The sequence below is a fragment of the Hyla sarda genome, chromosome 4 (genome assembly GCF_029499605.1).
Source record: "Hyla sarda isolate aHylSar1 chromosome 4, aHylSar1.hap1, whole genome shotgun sequence".
NCBI classification, from domain to species: Eukaryota; Metazoa; Chordata; class Amphibia; order Anura; family Hylidae; genus Hyla; species Hyla sarda.
Genome location: NC_079192.1, coordinates 102,178,522 through 102,197,371, shown reverse-complemented (window position 1 = coordinate 102,197,371; position 18,850 = coordinate 102,178,522). Strand labels below are relative to the sequence as shown.

The 18,850-nt window shown below is 46.1% G+C and overlaps 1 protein-coding gene across 5 annotated transcripts in view; it reads left to right on the top strand.

Moving 5' to 3' along the window:
* RNF212 (ring finger protein 212) overlaps positions 1–18,850 on the top strand; it is a 102,525-nt gene that overhangs the window by 44,849 nt on the left and 38,826 nt on the right. For all 5 annotated transcript variants that reach the window (XM_056571822.1, XM_056571821.1, XM_056571820.1 and 2 more), the window contains exon 5: positions 8–64. In XM_056571822.1, coding sequence (XP_056427797.1) covers positions 8–64 — 57 coding nt within the window. The remainder of the gene's footprint in view (positions 1–7; positions 65–18,850) is intronic.

Below are 18,850 nucleotides of genomic sequence, written 5' to 3'. Positions count from 1 at the left end.
TTTGCAGGTTATAGAATTTCAAGAGAGTCATAGGCATCGAATACTAGCACATTACAAAAGAAAAGTAAGTATCTTCAGACAGAAAGAAGGAAACTTTCACAATTTATATTTTCATTGTATTTTTATCTGTTGTTATGACACTAAATAGGACCTCTCATCTCTCCTGAAAGGCCTGTTGTGGTAAATGCTGTAATTCCTATGAAATTCTGGATAATATTTTCCTATAAACTGACAACTGGTACCAGGGGCGGTTTGACCAGCCAGTCCAATCGGATGTGGTTCAAGGGCCCAGCCAGGAAAAGGGCTTGCTGCTACAATTAGGGATCCAGGACACTAATTCTGAATTCCCAGGCATGTGTCCAAGCTCTGCTTTCAGTAGTTTGCGCTCATGTGCATAGAGCTGAAAGCTTCCTTTGAGTATGAGCCGCATCTGCGGCCTACACTGGGAGGAGATGTGACATCAGTCTTCCTGCACTGTTATGTTATGTCACACATCGGCGCCTGCACTGTGGAGAAAGTCCAAGCTGTGCTGTGCTGGACAGCCCCTGGATGCAGGCTTGCACGGGCTGATTGCGTTCTCCCACTGTTCATTAAACACCCTGTGCAAGTCTACATCCTTCAGTAAAAACCCTGCATAAACTAAATCAGCCTGTGCAAGCCTGGGTCCTTGGGCTGTCACTAAACAGAGAGCACACTAAATCAGCCCGTGCAAGCCTGCATTCTCCGAACGCAGGGAGAGATGAGGGAGGTGTGTACGTCCACTCTCCCCCTGCTCTGCATTCGCTCTGCCTTCCCCCCAGCTCTAGGCTTCGGAAAGCTTCGGAGAGCTGAGGGGAGGAGCGGATGCAGACTTGCATGGGACGCAAGTCTGCACCTCACACTAGTGGGTCCGCGGCTGCTGACAGCCATCGAGACCCGCCGTGCATGAAGTGAGCGCAGCTCCTGCGCTCGATTCATAGCTGCGCCTTAAATGTACGGCGCTGTGCACAAAATACCTCGCTGCAGCGCCGTACATTTATAGTGCATGTCCTTAAGGGGTTAATTTTGTGTGTAGGGGTGGGGCATGAGGGGGGATTTGGATGAAATAGGGGTGATGAAGAGGTGTGGCCAGGGACAAAATCTCATAGGGAGCCCTTGCTTTATTTGGTCCGGGGGCCCTGAGTGTTGTCAGTCCACCCCTGTGTGTGTGTGTGAAACACATGAAAGAGGAATTGGCCAGCTTCAAGTATCAACACCTGCCCCATGGCGGCACTTCCAGCAACATTTACGTCTCACTACAGTAGGAAACTCTTTCACGGTGCCCAGCATTCTAAGTGGTCAGAGCTGTATGAGCTTCTTAATGCAATACAGATGTGTGTACATGAATGCTTCATATTTGCAAGTGATATGCCTATATAATAAGTCAAATACAGCAAGGCCTTATTAAAAGGAAGGTATCTACAAAGCTTATACAAAGACACATTAAACCATTATAGATTTAGTCTTTATAGTTTCCCTTTCTGGATTTTTTAATGACTTGGGGGGAATTTATCAAGTCTCTGCACCCGTTTCTGAGGTAAAAAAATAAAATAAAAAACACCATTTCGTGAAAAACACAACAGATTTACTATAATTTATGCCGGAAAAGTGATGTAAATTGGAGCTGAAATGTACTTCAGCGTCTAGCCGTTGTAGATTGCAGTCTGTGGCATACTGCACCTGCAGTGGGTTGGCCACCTTTACCACGACTTTTAATATAACCCGCCGCCATACTCTGTGTCCTGGAACTCACCGGCACCAAGCCGCATTCTCTGCTCTATGGCCCAGATTTATCAAAGAATATCTACTGTAGAGCTATTTTCCCACGTTTATTTGAGTGGTGGGTTTGACTAGCATGCATCTTATTTATCAAGAAGGTGCAGTAGGATGATGAATTTTGCACAGCTCTGCTGTGGGTGGGAAAAGCTCTACCACATACACTTTTTCTAGACACTTGTGAGGGAGGGAAGTAAACACTTTCCCGGGTCCTGAATTTGGCAGGTTAGGTGTTTTTACTTACTTTCACGGAGCTACCTGGACATTTTTACTTGCATTTTAGACGGTACAATCAAATTTGATTGTGGTGTCTAAGGGGTTAAAGCCAGGCATCACCATGATCGGTGATGTCTGGAATTAGAGATGGGTCCTAGTGGCAGATAGCCACCAGGACCACCCAGCTATAACCTGTGCTCAGCTCCTGAGCGCGTGTCATAGAAGGGGAGTGGGACGCTGTCGTCCACAAGAGGTTAAGGGTTGAATTGTGGAAGGTAGAAATTATTCTCACACCTACTGGTAGCTTTGCGCCTAAAAAAGCACCTTTGCGCACAAAATAGCGACTTTTGACAAAAGTCGCAAATGATAAATACATGACCACTGCATGGTCAAAAAGAAAAATTTCTACGGGTAGGCAAAAAGAGTAAAACTGTCTATATCAAAAGGTGCATAAAAGTCTCAAAATATGCTGCTTGCGCCTGAACTGCGCCTAAACATAGACAAAAAAATGCTCTAAAAGCAATGATAAATCTCCCCCTATGTCTCTACTTTGGACACACTCCTTCTGCTTCTACCACTGCTGCATTTCCTGCCCTGTCCTCTAGGGGCCGCACACAAGCACTGGCTATAACTTTATGGGTCAGTTCACATTTCTCTAATGTTTCCCTCACCAATCCCTGTCAGGCACCACATATATTAGGTTGCTCCACCCATCTCCTGTTGCCTGAGCAATTGTGTAGTTTACTACTAGCAAAGGTGTCTGAATTCTGTCCTGCTAATCCATGTTCCTGACCTGTCTGTTATCCTGATGTTACATTTGTCTTATCCCTAGTTACGTTTCTGATTTTCCAGTGTATGATCCAGACTGTCGACCACGGCTGTGCTTCCATCAAGCCTGCACCACCTGGCTGCATTTGAGCTTCTCAGCTCTGTGTTACATTAACAAATTTGTACCTGCTTACTCCTGTACAGACTAGCTAAAGACAAGGTGTGTACAATGTTGTTCTTTACTAGAACAATAGAAATAGAAGTCATTAATGGTGTGTGAGAAACCACTGTGGAGATCCAATGTTCTCTTGGATTGGCCAGGATTTTTTGTTCATCCCTCTTCAGGATAGGCCATCTGTCAAGATCACACCCTATCGGTCCAGCTACGATGCTAGAGAGAGTGTGATGGTGCAAGGGTTAAAGCCGCCAGACCTCTGGGTATCCACTACAAGTCCCAGCAAGTCACCAAATTAACCCTTAGATAAACGTGTTTTACCAGAGCCTCTTTCAGAAAGGTGAGCTCATATATTTAGAGATCAAAGACCAGAGCTGATTAATTAAACATTTAATCTGATAAAAGGTATCACAGTGCTAAATATATAAAAATACAGGAACAAATTACATACAGGTATAACAATATATAAAAGAGTTTAGCAAGGGAAGTTCAGAAAACAAAAATGAAGTTCTTACAGCATGATGATAAAGCAGTCCATGAGAGAGCTGTTCTTAGGATGGTCTTGTCAGCTTGTGGCCCAGCTTTTAACACCCAACTTTTAGTCTAGCATTGTTTAAATATCATATCTACTCTCTTGGGAGGGAGACTCCATTCCCCCCTCCCCTCTGATCCCACCAGGGGGTCTTCTCTCTTCCTGACCCCTTATCTCTTTGATTATATGATGAGACCAGAGTGCATGACTTCAAAAAAGATTTTGACTTCAAAGGAGATGTAACCAAACAGCCAGACCCCCCAATAAAATGCAATACACAAAAACACAGTCTGAATGACCTCTCACCCATGGATTGGATAATACATCACACAGTTATAATTATAATACACATATAGGATTTTAATAATCAGGCCTTGGGCCTGACACCTCCCCCTTAACATGGGGACAGAGAGATCTTGCCTGTCCAGGCTGATAAATCTGTCTCCCTTAACCATCTATTTCTTTTTTTGACACCACAGGCTCTGCATTCCCAGGCAAAGATGGCACTGAAGGGGCCTAGTACCTGATTAAGCTGCCTCCTCCTTTCATCTGATAGCTGTGGATTGATCTCCACATCCTGAAGGGATCCCTGGCTCTTAGCTTCCTCCACTAGGTCTAGTAGGGGATCACTACCCAGCCCTTCCTCTGGTGCACTACATACACTGAGTACCACCTTCTCAGGGTCATAGTATGCCATATTAATGTGGTACTGTCTCTGCCTCTGACCTTTCTCATCAAGGGCAACTACATATGTGGTGGGTTCTAGGCGCTGCAAAATGGGGAAGGGACCCTCCCAGGCAGCCTGCAACTTATTCTGCCTGATGGGGTTAAGAACCATTACCTTCTGTCCCACTTCATAGACCCGGTCCCTTGCATTGCGATCATACCAGTACTTCTGCCTGGACTGTGCTGCTGTGAGGTTGTCATGTACCAGCCCGGTCAATGTCTGCATCCTGTCCCTGAATCTCAGAACATGCTCCACCACAGAAGTCTCAGGGGCAGGTAGCCCCCCTTCCCATTCTTCCCTAACTAAATCCCGGGGTCCCCGCACTTTGTGACCATATAATAACTCAAAGGGCGAGAAACCTGTAGGCTCTTGGGGTACCTCTCTGTAAGCAAATAACAGATGGGGTAAATACTTTTCCCAGTCTCCACCCTCCGATTCTACAAATGTTTTTAGCATTTGTTTCAAGGTGCCATTGTTACCGGACACTCTGTCCAACCAATGTAGAGGGTTGTGATCAGTTATGACAGTAAAATCCCTGCCATACAGGTATGGCTGTAATTTTTGCAAAGCCCAGACCACAGCTAGACATTCCTTCTCTATGACCGCATAGGCCACTCCCAAATCTCCTGCCAGGGGGGTCTCATGGGCCAACCTCAGCAGCTCTTTCCTGTACTGCCTAGGAACCACTAACTGCCTTTCTCTCTCCTGGGCCCCTAGCATGCCTTTGGAAAGGGACTCCCAGTACAAGATATAATTTTCCCAATATACCCGATGCCCATCTGTGTCAACACCTGTATGTTCAGCACGTTGTCTCAGCCCTTCAAGGGAAGGGTCACTGCGCAGAGCTTCCGTAAATGCTCATTTCCCTCCCCCCATCTTGTGGCATCAGGGAGCACATTTCCCCCAGGTGAACTAGCATCTCCACCTTCGTCTGCAGTGGCTTGCAAGTCACACAGCTTGCCCCTTGCATCACCATCCTCCCTTCCTGTTAAAGCTGCAGCCCTGGCATGCTGCTGACGCGTTACCACTGCCACCATTGGTATGCCTCCCTGGGGTTTACCTCCCTTCCCCTCAGTTCCAGACATAACAATACAGGCATCATACACAGGGCTATCACTCCTTCCCTCCTGCTCCTTAGGCTCACAGGATTGGGATATATCACTCACTGCTGGTCCCTCATCCTTACATGTCACCAGGGGCACACCAACCCCTCCCCCTAGCCCATCTCCACTAGGTTTTGGCATTGGCAATGCATTGTCACCTTATTTTACAATACACCCCATTTCACTTTTGTAAAACATTACTGGTTCAGTCACAGGTAAACAATTATCAATCCCCTCCACCCCCTCCCAGTTACCACATTTCGCAGTGTCTCCCAAAGTCTCGCACAGTACCTCAGAATGAACAGGGCTCTCTCCTAGCCCATCCGGTGTGCAGGTAGTGTCCTCTGGAGCATAATGACAGAGCATCCGACCCAAATCATTCCCCAGCAGAACATTAGCAGGGATGTCCTCAGAGACCCCCACCTCCCGCAAACCTTGGCCTGTACCCCAATCCAGGTACACACGGGCCATGGGCACAGCAGGCCGCACACCTCCAATTCCTTTTAAAGCCATGGTTCTTCCAGGGATGATGTCCTCTGTATCCACCACTTCAGGCCGCACCAAGGTAAAGGAGGCTCCAGAATCTCGTAAACCCACTGTCACCCGGTCACCCACAGTTACACTCTGCAGGTTACCCGCTCTTTTCTCCTCTGCTCCGGACACCAGAAGAACGGCTGTGTGTCCTCCAGCTACTGGTGGAGAATTCTTTTTGTTGGGGCAAGTGGCACTCAGGTGCCCAAAATTGTTGCATCTGTAACACCGGCGGGTGTCCCCCTGACCCAATGTGGCTCCTGTTGCTTTTGGGAATGATGGCAAGAATTTCCCGGCTGACCTGGTGGTGCTTTGTGGTTGTGTGGCTCCCCTCCAGGTACTTGCTCCAGCTTGTGCAGATTCACGCTTTGCTGCTGGCGCCCGGTTGTTGGCAAAGTCATCTCCTAGTTCTGCTGCTTCCATGGCGGTCTTGGGCTTGCGGTCCAAAATCCACTCTCTGGCTTCAAAGCTCTGTGTTTGGAGAAACTGATCCAGGACCATCAAGTCCTCCAGGGCCTCATAGGTAGTGACCTGTAGGCCCCCAGTCCATTGCCTGAATTCAGTCCTTAGCTGACCTGCACCTTCAGTGCAGCTTTCTGTGGCGCTTTGTTGCAAAGTCCGAAACTTTTTCCGATAAGTCTCTGGAGTCAGATTAACCCCTTAAGGACACATGACGTACTGGAACGTCATGTGTCCACTCCCGATCTATAACGCGGGGCCACGGCCGGGACCCGTGGCTAATAGCGCGCGGCATTGATCGCTGTGCCGCGCGCTATTAACCCTTTAGACGCGGCGTTCAAAGTTGAACGCCGCGTCTAAAGTGAAACCGAAAGCATGCCGGCTAGCTCAGTGGGCTGTTCGGGATAGCCGCGGTGAAATCGCGGCATCCCGAACAGCTGACAGGACAGCGGGAGGGCCCCTACCTGCCTCCTCGCTGTCCGATCGCCAAATGACTGCTCAGTGCCTGAGATCCAGGCATGAGCAGTCATGCGGCAGAATCATCGATCACTGGTTTCTTATGAGAAACCAGTGATCAATGTAAAAGATCAGTGTGTGCAGTGTTATAGGTCCCTATGGGACCTATAACACTGCAAAAAAAAAGTGCAAAAAAAAAGTGAATAAACATCATTTAACCCCTTCCCTATTAAAAGTTTGAATCACCCCCCTTTTCCCATAAAAGAAAAAACACAGTGTAAATAAAAATAAAAATAAACATAAATGGTATCGCCGCGTGCGGAAATGTCCGAATTATAAAAATATATCGTTAATTAAACCGCACGGTCAATGGCGTGCGCGCAAAAAAATTCCAAAGTCCAAAATAGTGCATTTTTGGTCACTTTTTATATCATGAAAAAATGAATAAAAAGCGATCAATAAGTCCTATCAATGCAAAAATGGTACCGTTAAAAACTTCAGATCACGGCGCAAAAAATGAGCCCTCATACCGCCCCATACACGGAAAAATAAAAAAGTTATAGGGGTCAGAAGATGACAATTTTAAACGTATTAATTTTCCTGCATGTAGTTATGATTTTTTCCAGAAGTCCGACAAAATCAAACCTATATAAGTAGGGTATCATTTTTATCGTATGGACCTACAGAATACATATCAGGTGTCATTTTTACCGAAAAATGTACTACATAGAAACGGAAGCCCCCAAAAGTTACAAAACAGCGTTTTTTTTTAAATTTTGTCGCACAATGATTTTTTTTCCCGCTTCACCATAGATTTTTGGGCAAAATGACTGACGTCATTACAAAGTAGAATTGGTGGCGCAAAAAATAAGCCATCATATGGATTTTTAGGTGTAAATTTGAAAGAGTTATGATTTTTTAAAGGCAAGGAGCAAAAAACGAAAATGCAAAAACGGAAAAACCTCCGGTCCTTAAGGGGTTAAAACTTTTGATCAGGGCAGATTTTATTGCCTCATAGTCCTGGTCACTCTCAGAGGGAAGCGAAGCAAACACATCCAGAGATTTCCCTCGCAACCGTGGGGTTAGATATCGTCCCCACTGTTCCTTAGGTAGATGGAACTGCCGGCAAACCTTTTCAAATCCCCTCAGGAACACATCCAGATCACCATCTTTCTCCAACATGGGGAAATGTTCCAAGCAGGGTTTGTGGTCTCCTTGATCCTGCACATCACTGCATGCAGATAAAGCATCCCCTCTCAGCCTCAGAACCTCCAGTTCATGCCTTTGCTGGGCCTCTCTTTCTGCGGCTCGTGCCTGAGCCTCTCTTTCTGCGGCTTGTGCCTTGGCCTCTCTTTCTGCGGCTCGTGCCTGAGCCTCTCTCTCAGCAGTTTGGTACTGGAGAAGCAGTTGGAGTTTCATATTGGCATCCACATTCCCAAGGTGTTGTAAGGCAGTCCGCATATGAGAGTCCAAGGCGTCATGTGGAGTACTGTCCTGATGGGGAGTAATGTTGTATTCCCCAGGAGATATCAGTCCTTGGATGGCAGTTCCAGCTGTAGGACTTTGTCTCATGTCACTCAGCTCTTCTGCACGGGCATCATACTCCACAAGATCTGCAATAAGATGTTCCTTGTTCTTTCCTGCAGTAGGGATGTCCTTTTCTTGGCACATTAGCTCCAGTGCAGGCTTGGACTGCTTGCGATATGCCTCCATATTTCCGAGATGAGACAGAGGAGGTAAAACAGGAGATGGGGAGGACAGAACTGTCTTGCACTCTTTTTGAATGTCTTTTAAACCAGCACTGAGCTCTGTCTTTGGAATTTACACACAAGAATATGTATGCAATTTCTTTTTAGTGCTAAGATTTCCCTACAGGTAAAATCCAGCAAGCACTAAAAATCTCTAAATATATGCCACCAGTTGTCATGATCACACCCTATCGGTCCAGCTACGATGCTAGAGAGAGTGTGATGGTGCAAGGGTTAAAGCCGCCAGACCTCTGGGTATCCACTACAAGTCCCAGCAAGTCACCAAATTAACCCTTAGATAAACGTGTTTTGCCAGAGCCTCCTTCAGAAAGGTGAGCTCATATATTTAGAGATCAAAGACCAGAGCTGATTAATTAAACATTTAATCTGATAAAAGGTATCACAGTGCTAAATATATAAAAATACAGGAACAAATGACATACAGGTATAACAATATATAAAAGGGTTTAGCAAGGCAAGGTCAGAAAACAAAAATGAAGTTCTTACAGCATGATGATAAAGCAGTCCATGAGAGAGCTGTTCTTAGGATGGTCTTGTCAGCTTGTGGCCCAGCTTTTAACACCCAACTTTTAGTCTAGCATTGTTTAAATATCATATCTGCTCTCTTGGGAGGGAGACTCCATTCCCTCCTCCCCTCTGATCCCACTTCTCTCTTCCTGACCCCTTATCTCTTTGATTATATGAGACCAGAGTGCATGACTTCAAAAAAGCCTTTGACTTCAAAGGAGATGTAAACAAACAGCCAGACCCCCTCCCAATAAAATGCAATACACGAAAACACTGTCTGAATGACCTCTCACCCATGGCTTGGATAATACATCACACAGTTATAATTATAATACACATATAGGATTTTAACCCCTTCAGGACCAAGCCCATTTTGGCCTTAAGGACCAGAGCGTTTTTTGCACATCTGACCACTTTCACTTTAAACATTAATAACTCTGGAATGCTTTTAGTTATCATTCTGATTCCGAGATAGTTTTTTCGTGACATATTCTACTTTAACATAGTGGTAAATTTTTGTGGTAACTTGCATCCTTTCTTGGTGAAAAATCCGTAAATTTGATGAAAAATGTGAAAATTTAGCATTTTTCTAACTTTGAAGCTTTCTGCTTGTAAGGAAAATGGATATTCCGAAAAAAATAATTTTATTCACATATACAATATGTCTACTTTATGTTTGCATCATAAAATTGATGTGTTTTTACTTTTGGAAGACACCAGAGAGCTTCAAAGTTCAGCAGCAATTTTCCAATTTTCACAAAATTCTCAAACTCAATATTTTTCAGGGACCAGTTCAGTTTTGAAGTGGATTTGAAGGGTCCTCATATTAGAAATACCCCATAAATGACCCCATTATAAAAACTACACCCCCCAAAGTATTCAAAATGACATTCAGTCAGTGTTTTAACCCTTTAGGTGTTTCACAGGAATAGCAGCAAAGTGAAGGAGAAAATTCTAAATCTTCATTTTTTACACTCACATGTTCTTGTAGACCCAATTTTTTAATTTTTGCAAGTGGTAAAAGGAGAAAATTTTTACTTTTATTTGTAGCCCAATTTCTCTCGAGTAAGCACATACCTCATATGTCTATGTAAAGTGTTCGTCGGGCGCAGTAGAGGGCTCAGAAGGGAAGGAGCGACAAGGGGATTTTGGAGAGTACGTTTTTCTGAAATGGTTTTTGGGGGGCATGTTGCATTTAGGATGCCCCTATGGTGCCAGAACAGCAAAAAAAAAAACACATGGCATACCATTTTGGAAACTAGACCCCTCGGGGAATGTAACATGGGATAAAGTGAGCCTTAATACCCCACAGGTGTTTCATTACTTGAAAAGTGCTCTGCTGGCGCACTACAGGTCTCAGAAGAGGAGTAGTCACATTTGGCTTTTTGGAAGCAAATTTTGCTCTGGGGGCATGCCGCATTTAGGAAGCCCCTATGGTGCCAGGACAGCAAAAAAAAAAAAAAACACAGGTGTTTCACGACTTTTGCATATGTAAAAAAAATTTTTTTTTACCTAAAATGCTTGTTTTCCCAAAAATTTTACATTTTTAAAAAGGGTAAAAGCAGAAAATACCACCCAAAATTTTTAACACAATTTCTCCCGAGTCCGGCGATACCCCATATGTGACCCTAAACTGTTGCCTTGAAATACGACAGGGCTCCAAAGTGAGAGCGCCATGCGCATTTGAGGCCTAAATTAGGGACTTGCATAGGGGTGGACATAGGGGAATTCTACGCCAGTGATTCCCAAACAGGGTGCCTCCAGCTGGACAACGGCTGTCCGACAATACTGGGAGTTGTTGTTTTGCAACAGCTGGAGGCTCCGTTTTGGAAACAGTGGCGTACCAGACGTTTTTCATTTTTAATGGGGAGGGGGGCTGTGTAGGGGTATGTGTATATGTAGTGTTTTTTACTTTTTATTTTATTTTTTGTTAGTGTAGTGTAGTGTTTTTAGGGTACAGTCGCACGGGCGGGGGTTCACAGTAGTTTCTCGCTGGCAGTTTGAGCTGCGGCAGAAAATTTGCCGCAGCTCAAACTTGCAGCCGGATACTTACTGTAAACCTCCGCCCATGTGAGTGTACCCTGTACATTCACATTGTGGGGGGGGGGGGGGGGGGGGACGACATCCAGTTGTTGCAAAACTACAACTCCCAGCATGCGCTGACAGACTGTACATGCTGAGAGTTTTAATTTTGCAACAGCTGTAGGCACACTGGTTATGTATCACTGAGTTTGTGACCTAAATCAGTGTTTCACAACCAGAGTGCCTCCAGCTGTTGCAAAACTACAACCCCCAGCATGTACGGTGCATGGTGTACGGTGATTGCTGAGATTTGTAGTTTGCAACAGCTGGAGGCACACCGGTCGTGAAACACTGAGTTAGATAAAAAAAAACTCTGAGTTTCACAACCATTGTGCCTTCAGCTGTTGCAAAACTACAACTCTCAGCAGTCACCGACAGCCAATGGGCATGCTGGGAGTTGTAGTTATGCAACCAGCAGATGCACCACTACAACTCCCAGCATGCACTTTAGCTGTTTGTGCAAGCTGGGAGTTGTAGTTATACAACAGCTGAAGGTACACTTTTCCATAGAAAAAATGTGCCTCCAGCTGTTGCAAAACCATAAGTCCCAGCATGCCCATAAGGGAATGCTGGGAGTTGTGGTTGTCTGCCTCCTGCTGTTGCATAACTACAGCTCCCAGCATGCCATTTTTGCATGCTGGGAGCTGTTGCTAAGCAACAGCAGGAGGCTGTCACTCACCTCCTGCTGCTGGTCCGGGACACAGGTCAGTCCCTCGCTGCCGCCGCCGCTGCTCCTGGGGCCCCGATCCCAACATTGACGCTGGGGATCGGGGTCCCCAGCTCCCGGGGTCCACGTCCCGCACCCGCTCACGTCCTCTGGAAGAGGGGCGGAGCGGGTTGCGGGAGTGACACCCGCAGCAGGCGCCCTGATTGGTCGGCCGGTAAACCGACGAATCAGTGCGATCGTGAGGTGGCACCAGTGCCACCTCACCCCTGCAGGCTATGGCTGTTCGGGGCCGTCAGAGACCCCGGAATCGCCGCAGATCGCTGGACTGAATTGTCCAGCGATCTGCAGCCATCGCCTACATGGGGGGGCATAATGACCCCCCTTGGCAATATGCCGGGATGCCTGCTGAACGATTTCAGCAGGCATCCGGCTCCGGTGCCCAACCGGCTAGCGGTGGGGACCGGAATTCCCACGGGCGTATGGATACGCCCTCGGTCCTTAAGGGCTCGGAATGCAGGGCCCTATGTCCTGAAGAGGTTAATAATCAGGCCTTGGGCTTGACACCATCAATATCTGATCAGTGGGGATCCGTCAACCAGCTGCCCCCCCCCTCCTTTATAAGCTTTCTGCGTAGAGCGCAGGCTTACTATATATATATATATATATACATATATATATAAGAGTAATAGGTAGTCCAGCTCACCTCCTTATAGCCAATTGTGCACGGACCACGCCACGGGTAATGCAAAACAGAAGAATGTCCAGCACAAGATCCGTGGAGGAATGCGTGCTTTATTTAGTTAAAAAGCGCGGTCATACAGGATAACAGGTGTGATGCGTTTCAGCCTCCTGCGAGAGGCTGAAACGCGTCACACCTGTTATCCTGTATGACCACGGTTTTTAACTGAATAAAGCACGCATTCCTCCACGGATCTTGTGCTGGACATTCATCTTATTTGCATATATATATATATATATATATATATATATAACTAATGTGGGAAGTGATAAACCAGGTGGCACTACTGTCAAGGCAGGTAATGAGAGGGTGAACTATTGTATCAGCATTAGGAATGCCCAGGTATTGGGAAGAATAGTGATAATGGAGACCATTAGTAAAAGTCGTCGGTGGTGCTAGGATAAAGTTAAGGATAGATGCGTCACATATATGGTCCATGGAAACAAAAAAAGATATCCGCACTCATCCCAGGATTCGCGACTTTATCCTATAGAGCAGCCGGCGGGTCTCGGCGACTGGTGATGCAGCGCGTTCAGAGGCTATTAGCGGCAATTTAGCGCACAAAGCGATTCTTCCGGCCTCAAGTCACGTCATCACGCTGTGCCTTTTAATTAAAGGTGAAGTGTGGTCACATGATCACAACAGGTGAGCAAGGATACGGGTGCAAAACATAAAAGAGCACAATATTAGAATAAGCTTCAGAACTAGACGCAAAAATTCATTTGAGAAAAGAAATAGAATAAGAACCGTATATTATAAGCTGATTTAAAGAAAATATAGTCCAAAAGGCAGTAAAAAATTTGGTAGTTGTCCATAATACAAATTCAACATCAATACTGACCATATAAAATGAGGACATTCCTTTTGTTCCATTCATGATCTGATTACCTGACGCACGAACTATGTAGTATATTTTGTTATATGCAGCTGTCTGTGATTCTATATAGGAAAAACGATTAGACCTCTTAGAATACGAATACGTAAACATCTTTATTCTATTAAAACAGGCATCGGAGCTTTCCGTTTTATTCAACATATGCGTGAAGTACATAACAGACAGTATCAGATTTGGGGGACTAGAAGTGATCAAACACCTTCCCTCCACTTTAGACCGTGAGACCCGCTTGCTTCGCTCTGAAGCAATGTGGATACTTCGATTGGATGTGCAGGGTCCACTTGGCTTTAACAACAGAATCAATATTGCACCATTTCTTTAAATCAGCTTATAATATACGGTTCTTATTCTATTTAATTTCTCAAATGAATTTTTGTATCTAGTTCTGAAGCTTATTCTAATATTGCGCTCTTTTATGTTTTGCACCTGTATTCTTGCTCACCTGTTGCGATCACGTGACCACACCTCACCTTCACCTTTAGTTAAAAGGCACAGCGTGATGACGTGACTGGAGTCCGGAAGAAGCACTTTGTGCGCGAAATTGCCTTTAATAGCCTCTGAACGCTCTGCATCACCAGTCACCAAGACCTGCCGGCTGCTCTATATAGGAGAATCAAGTCTCGAATCCTGCGGTGAGTGCGGATATCTTTTTTTGTTTCTATGGACCATATATTTATATATATATATATATATATATATATATATATATATATACATATACAGTCATGGCCGTAAATGTGGTCCAACATTCCGGCTGAGAGTTGTAAGAAGCTTATTGATGGTTATAGGAAGTGACTGATTTCAGTTATTTTTTCCAAAGGGTGTGCAACCAAATATTAAGTTAAGGGTGCCAATAATTTTCTCCAGCCCATTTTTGGAGTTTGGTGTGACATTATGTCCAATTTGCTTTTTTCCTCCCTTTTTTTGGTTTAGTTCCAATACACACAAAGGGGGGCATTTACTAATCTTTTACTATGTAGTCTGGTTTTTACCCTGTTTTTTTCTACTTCATTTTTGACTATGTGCGACAAATTTACTAAATTGTTGCACGGCATTAATAAATTTGGCACACATAGGCAAAAGTGGGAAATTTACTTCATGTAGTAGAAAAAATAGTCTGTTCCTTTTTCCTGCTGTCTGAATAGGTTTGGCTGCTGGTTTCCTTCTGGATCTTTTGTTTTTGAGTTTTTTTTAGCTTTTTCACCACATCTAAATAATTCAATAACTACAGTGGTCCCTCAAGTTACAATATTAATTGGTTCCAGGAAAACCATTGTAAGTTGAAACCATTGTATGTTGAGACCATAACTCTATGGAAACAGGGTAATTGGTTCTAAAGGCACCAAAATGTCATCCAAAAATAGGAAAAAGTGACAAAGAAAAATAAGTAGATAACTGATATAGATAAAGCAAATCCTTACATATAAAAGTAAGAAAGATCTGCTGGGAGCTGTAACTCACTGTCTATGTCAGTGTTTCCCAAGCAGGGAGCCTCCAGCTGTTGCAAAACTATAACTCCCAGCATGCCTGGACAGCCAAAGGCTGTCCGGGCATGCTGGGAGTTGTAGTTTTGCAAAAAATGGGGCCACCCTGCTTGGCAAACACTGGTCTATGTAGAGGACAGGAGCTTCTTCAGGGGTCCTGTACAGTACAGGCAATGTCCAAAACAAGTAATGGAGTTGCCCTCACCTGGTGTCCAAAAGAGCAGCTAACCCTGATACAGGTAAAGTGTACAGAACATGTAATACCAGTCAGTGCATACACTTCAGTAATACAGGGGTTTTACCAGTGAATGCCCATTTTGATTGGTTGGTTCTTCCAGCCATTGACACGTTTTACAGATCTGGACTGTCTGTAGCATTGTATGTTGAGTCTGGTTTCAACTTACGATGGTCCAGAAAAGACCATTGTATGTTGAAACTATTGTATGTTGAGGCCATTGTAAGTTGAGGGATCACTGTAAATTGTAGTCATGGCTCAGAAGTGGTAAACGGCGTTTAGTGTGTGTGTGTGTGTGTGTGTGTTTATTACATTTTTTTAACACAGTTTTTTTCTCCCTAAATGTACTTACACTTTTTTTTTTTTTGGTTACTTCTTCTACAGATCTGTGTATCCTGTGGACTCCTTCGGATTCGGTGGACTACTTCGATGACCAGCGTTTTTCTTTGCTTGATGTTAATAAAATGGTTAACGAGGGCTTGTGGGGGAGTGTTTTTTGTAATAAATTTTTTTTAAAACCTGTTGTGTTTTATTTTTATTTTACTTTACTAGACAGGCTTAGTAGTGGAAGCTGTCTTATAGACTGAGTCCATTACTAAACCGGGCTTAGCGTTAGCCACAAAAACAGCTAGCGCTAACCCCCAATTATTACCCCGGTACCCAACACCACAGGGATGCCGGGAAGAGCCGGTACCAACAGGCCCGGAGCGTCAAAAATGGCGCTCCTGGGCCTAGGCGGTAACAGGCTGGCGTTATTTAGGTTGGGGAGGGCCAGTAACAATGGTCCTCGCCCACCCTGGTAACGTCAGGCTCTTACTGTTTGGTTGGTATTTGGTTGAGAATAAAAATAGGGGGACCCTATGCTTTTTTTAAATATATTTAATTATTTATTTAAAAAAAAAAAACGCATAGGGTCCCCCCTATTTTCATTCTCAGCCAAATACCAACCAAACAGTAACAGCCTGACGTTCCCAGGGTGGGCGAGGACCATTGTTACTGGCCCTCCCCAGCCTAAATAACGCCAGCCTGTTACCGCCTAGGCCCAGGAGCGCCATTTTTGACGCTCCAGGCCTGTTGGTACCGGCTCTTCCCGGCACCCCTGTGGCGTTGGGTACCGGGGTAATAATAGGGGGTTAGCGCTAGCTGTTTTTGTGGCTAGCGCTAAGCCCAGGTTAGTAATGGACTCTGTCTATAAGACAGCTTCCACTACTAAGCCTGTCTAGTAAAGTAAGAAAAAAACACAACAGGTTTTAAAAAATTTTTATTACAAAAAACACTCCCCCACAAGCCCTCGTTAACCATTTTATTAAAATCAAACAAAGAAAAACGCTGGTCATCGAAGTAGTCCACCGAATCCGAAGGAGTCCACAGGATAAACGGATCTGAAATGAGAAGAAAACAAAAAAAATGGGTTAGTACATTTATTATCACCTGCTCACACATCTCCCGCCCCGCACGACTACAACTGCCAGCATGCCCTTACAGTAAGGACATGCTGGGAGTTGTAGTTGTGTGGTGCAGGAGATGTGTGAGCAGGTGATAATAAATGTGACAAGCTTGTCCCCTGCCCCCAGCTGCAGGACTACAACTCCCAGCATGCCCTTACAGTAAGGTGGGGCGGAGGCCGGGCACAGTGTTTCCCAACCTGGGACTTGTAGTTTTGCAACATCTGGAGGCACCCTGGTTGGGAAACACTGTTTTAGGCCAGTGTTTCCCAACCAGGGTGCCTCCAGATGTTGCAAAGCTACAAGCCCCAGCATGCCTGGACAGTCAAAGGCTGTCTAGGCATGCTGGGAGTTGTAGTTTTGCAACATCTGGAGGCAACCTGGCTGGGAAACACTGGCCTAAAACAGTGTTTCCCAACCAGGGTGCCTCCAGATGTTGCAAAACTACAAGTCCCAGCATGCCTGGACAGTCAAAGGCTGTCTAGGCATGCTGGGAGTTGTAGTTTTGCAACATCTGGAGGCAACCTGGCTGGGAAACACTGGCCTAAAACAGTGTTTCCCAACCAGGGTGCCTCCAGATGTTGCAAAACTACAAGTCCCAGCATGCCTGGACAGTCAAAGGCTGTCTAGGCATGCTGGGAGTTGTAGTTTTGCAACATCTGGAGGCAACCTGGCTGGGAAACACTGGCCTAAAACAGTGTTTCCCAACCAGGGTGCCTCCAGATGTTGCAAAACTACAAGCCCCAGCATGCCTGGACAGTCAAAGGCTGTCCAGGCATGCTGGGAGTTGTAGTCTTGCAACAACTGGAGGCACCCTGGTTGGGAAGCCTGCGCAACTTACCGGCTTCCGTAGGATCCAGCGCTGCATGACACTGCCGCGCGACACTGCCGCGCGACAGTGCCGCGCGACGATCTCCGACAGCGATCGTCGCTGGAGCCTCGGAAGGGTAAGTGAACCTCTTCGCCGGTCCCCTTCATCTGTTTAGTTTTGCAACAGCTGGAGGACTACAGTTTACAGACCACAAACCAGGGGTCTGCAAACTGTGGTCCTCCAGCTGTTGCAAAACTACAACTCCCAGCATGCCTGGACAGCCAATGGCTGTCCAGGCATGCTGGGAGTTGTAGTCTTGCAACATCTGGAGGCACCCTGGTTGGGAAACACTGTTTTAGGCCAGTGTTTCCCAACAAGGGTGCCTCCAGCTGTTGCAAAACTACAACTCCCAGCATGCCCGGACAGCCAATGGCTGTCCAGGCATGCTGGGAGTTGTAGTCTTGCAACATCTGGAGGCACCCTGGTTGGGAAACACTGTTTTAGGCCAGTGTTTCCCAGCAAGGGTGCCTCCAGCTGTTGCAAAACTACAACTCCCAGCATGCCCGGACAGCCAAAGGGTGTCCAGGCATGCTGGGAGTTGTAGTCTTGCAACATTTGGAGGCACCCTGGTTGGGAAGCTTGCGCAACTTACCGGCTTCCGTAGGATCCAGCGCTGCGCGACACTGCCGCGCGACACTGCCGCGCGACGATCTCCGTCAGCGATCGTCGCTGGAGCCTCGGAAGGGTAAGTGAACTTCTTCGCCGGTCCCCTTCAGCTGTTTAGTTTTGCAACAGCTGGAGGACTACAGTTTACAGACCACACACCAGTGGTCTGCAAACTGTGGCCCTCCAGCTGTTGCAAAACTACAACACCCAGCATGCCCTGACAGCCAAAGCCTATGGCTCTCAGGGCAGGAGCCCGGGCTGACATTACAGTGCAGCCGCCCGGGCTCCTCATACGGCCTCCCCGCTACCCCCCCCCCCCTTGTCTCCCGTCCGGGCTCCTCATACGGCCTCCCCGCTACCCCCCCCCCCCCTTGTCTCCCGCCCGCGCCGCTCAGCTCCCGCTGCTCCAAGACTACAACTCCCAGCGTGTCCTCACTGTAAGGCCATGCTGGGACTTGTAGTCTTGCAACAGCAGACAGATGGGAGTTGTGTGGCGCTGGCAGGTGAGAGGGGTGGGATGTAAATCACTGTAGTGACTGTAGTGTCCTGGTAGCGCAGTGAGGGTAGCGGGGAGAAAGTATGTCGGAGCCCGGGCGGCAGCAGCTTTTCCTGCTCCATGTTGGAGCTGGAGTAAATTTAGTCAATTTTTACGGCCGTTGCGACAGTTTATTGCGCAACTGCGACTGTCTCAGTTAATAAATTCCTGACCACTGCAAGTCGAAACTGAAAACTTGCGTAAATTAAGCGGGAAAAAAAAATTTGACTTTCTAGCTCTTGCTAGGGAAAGTC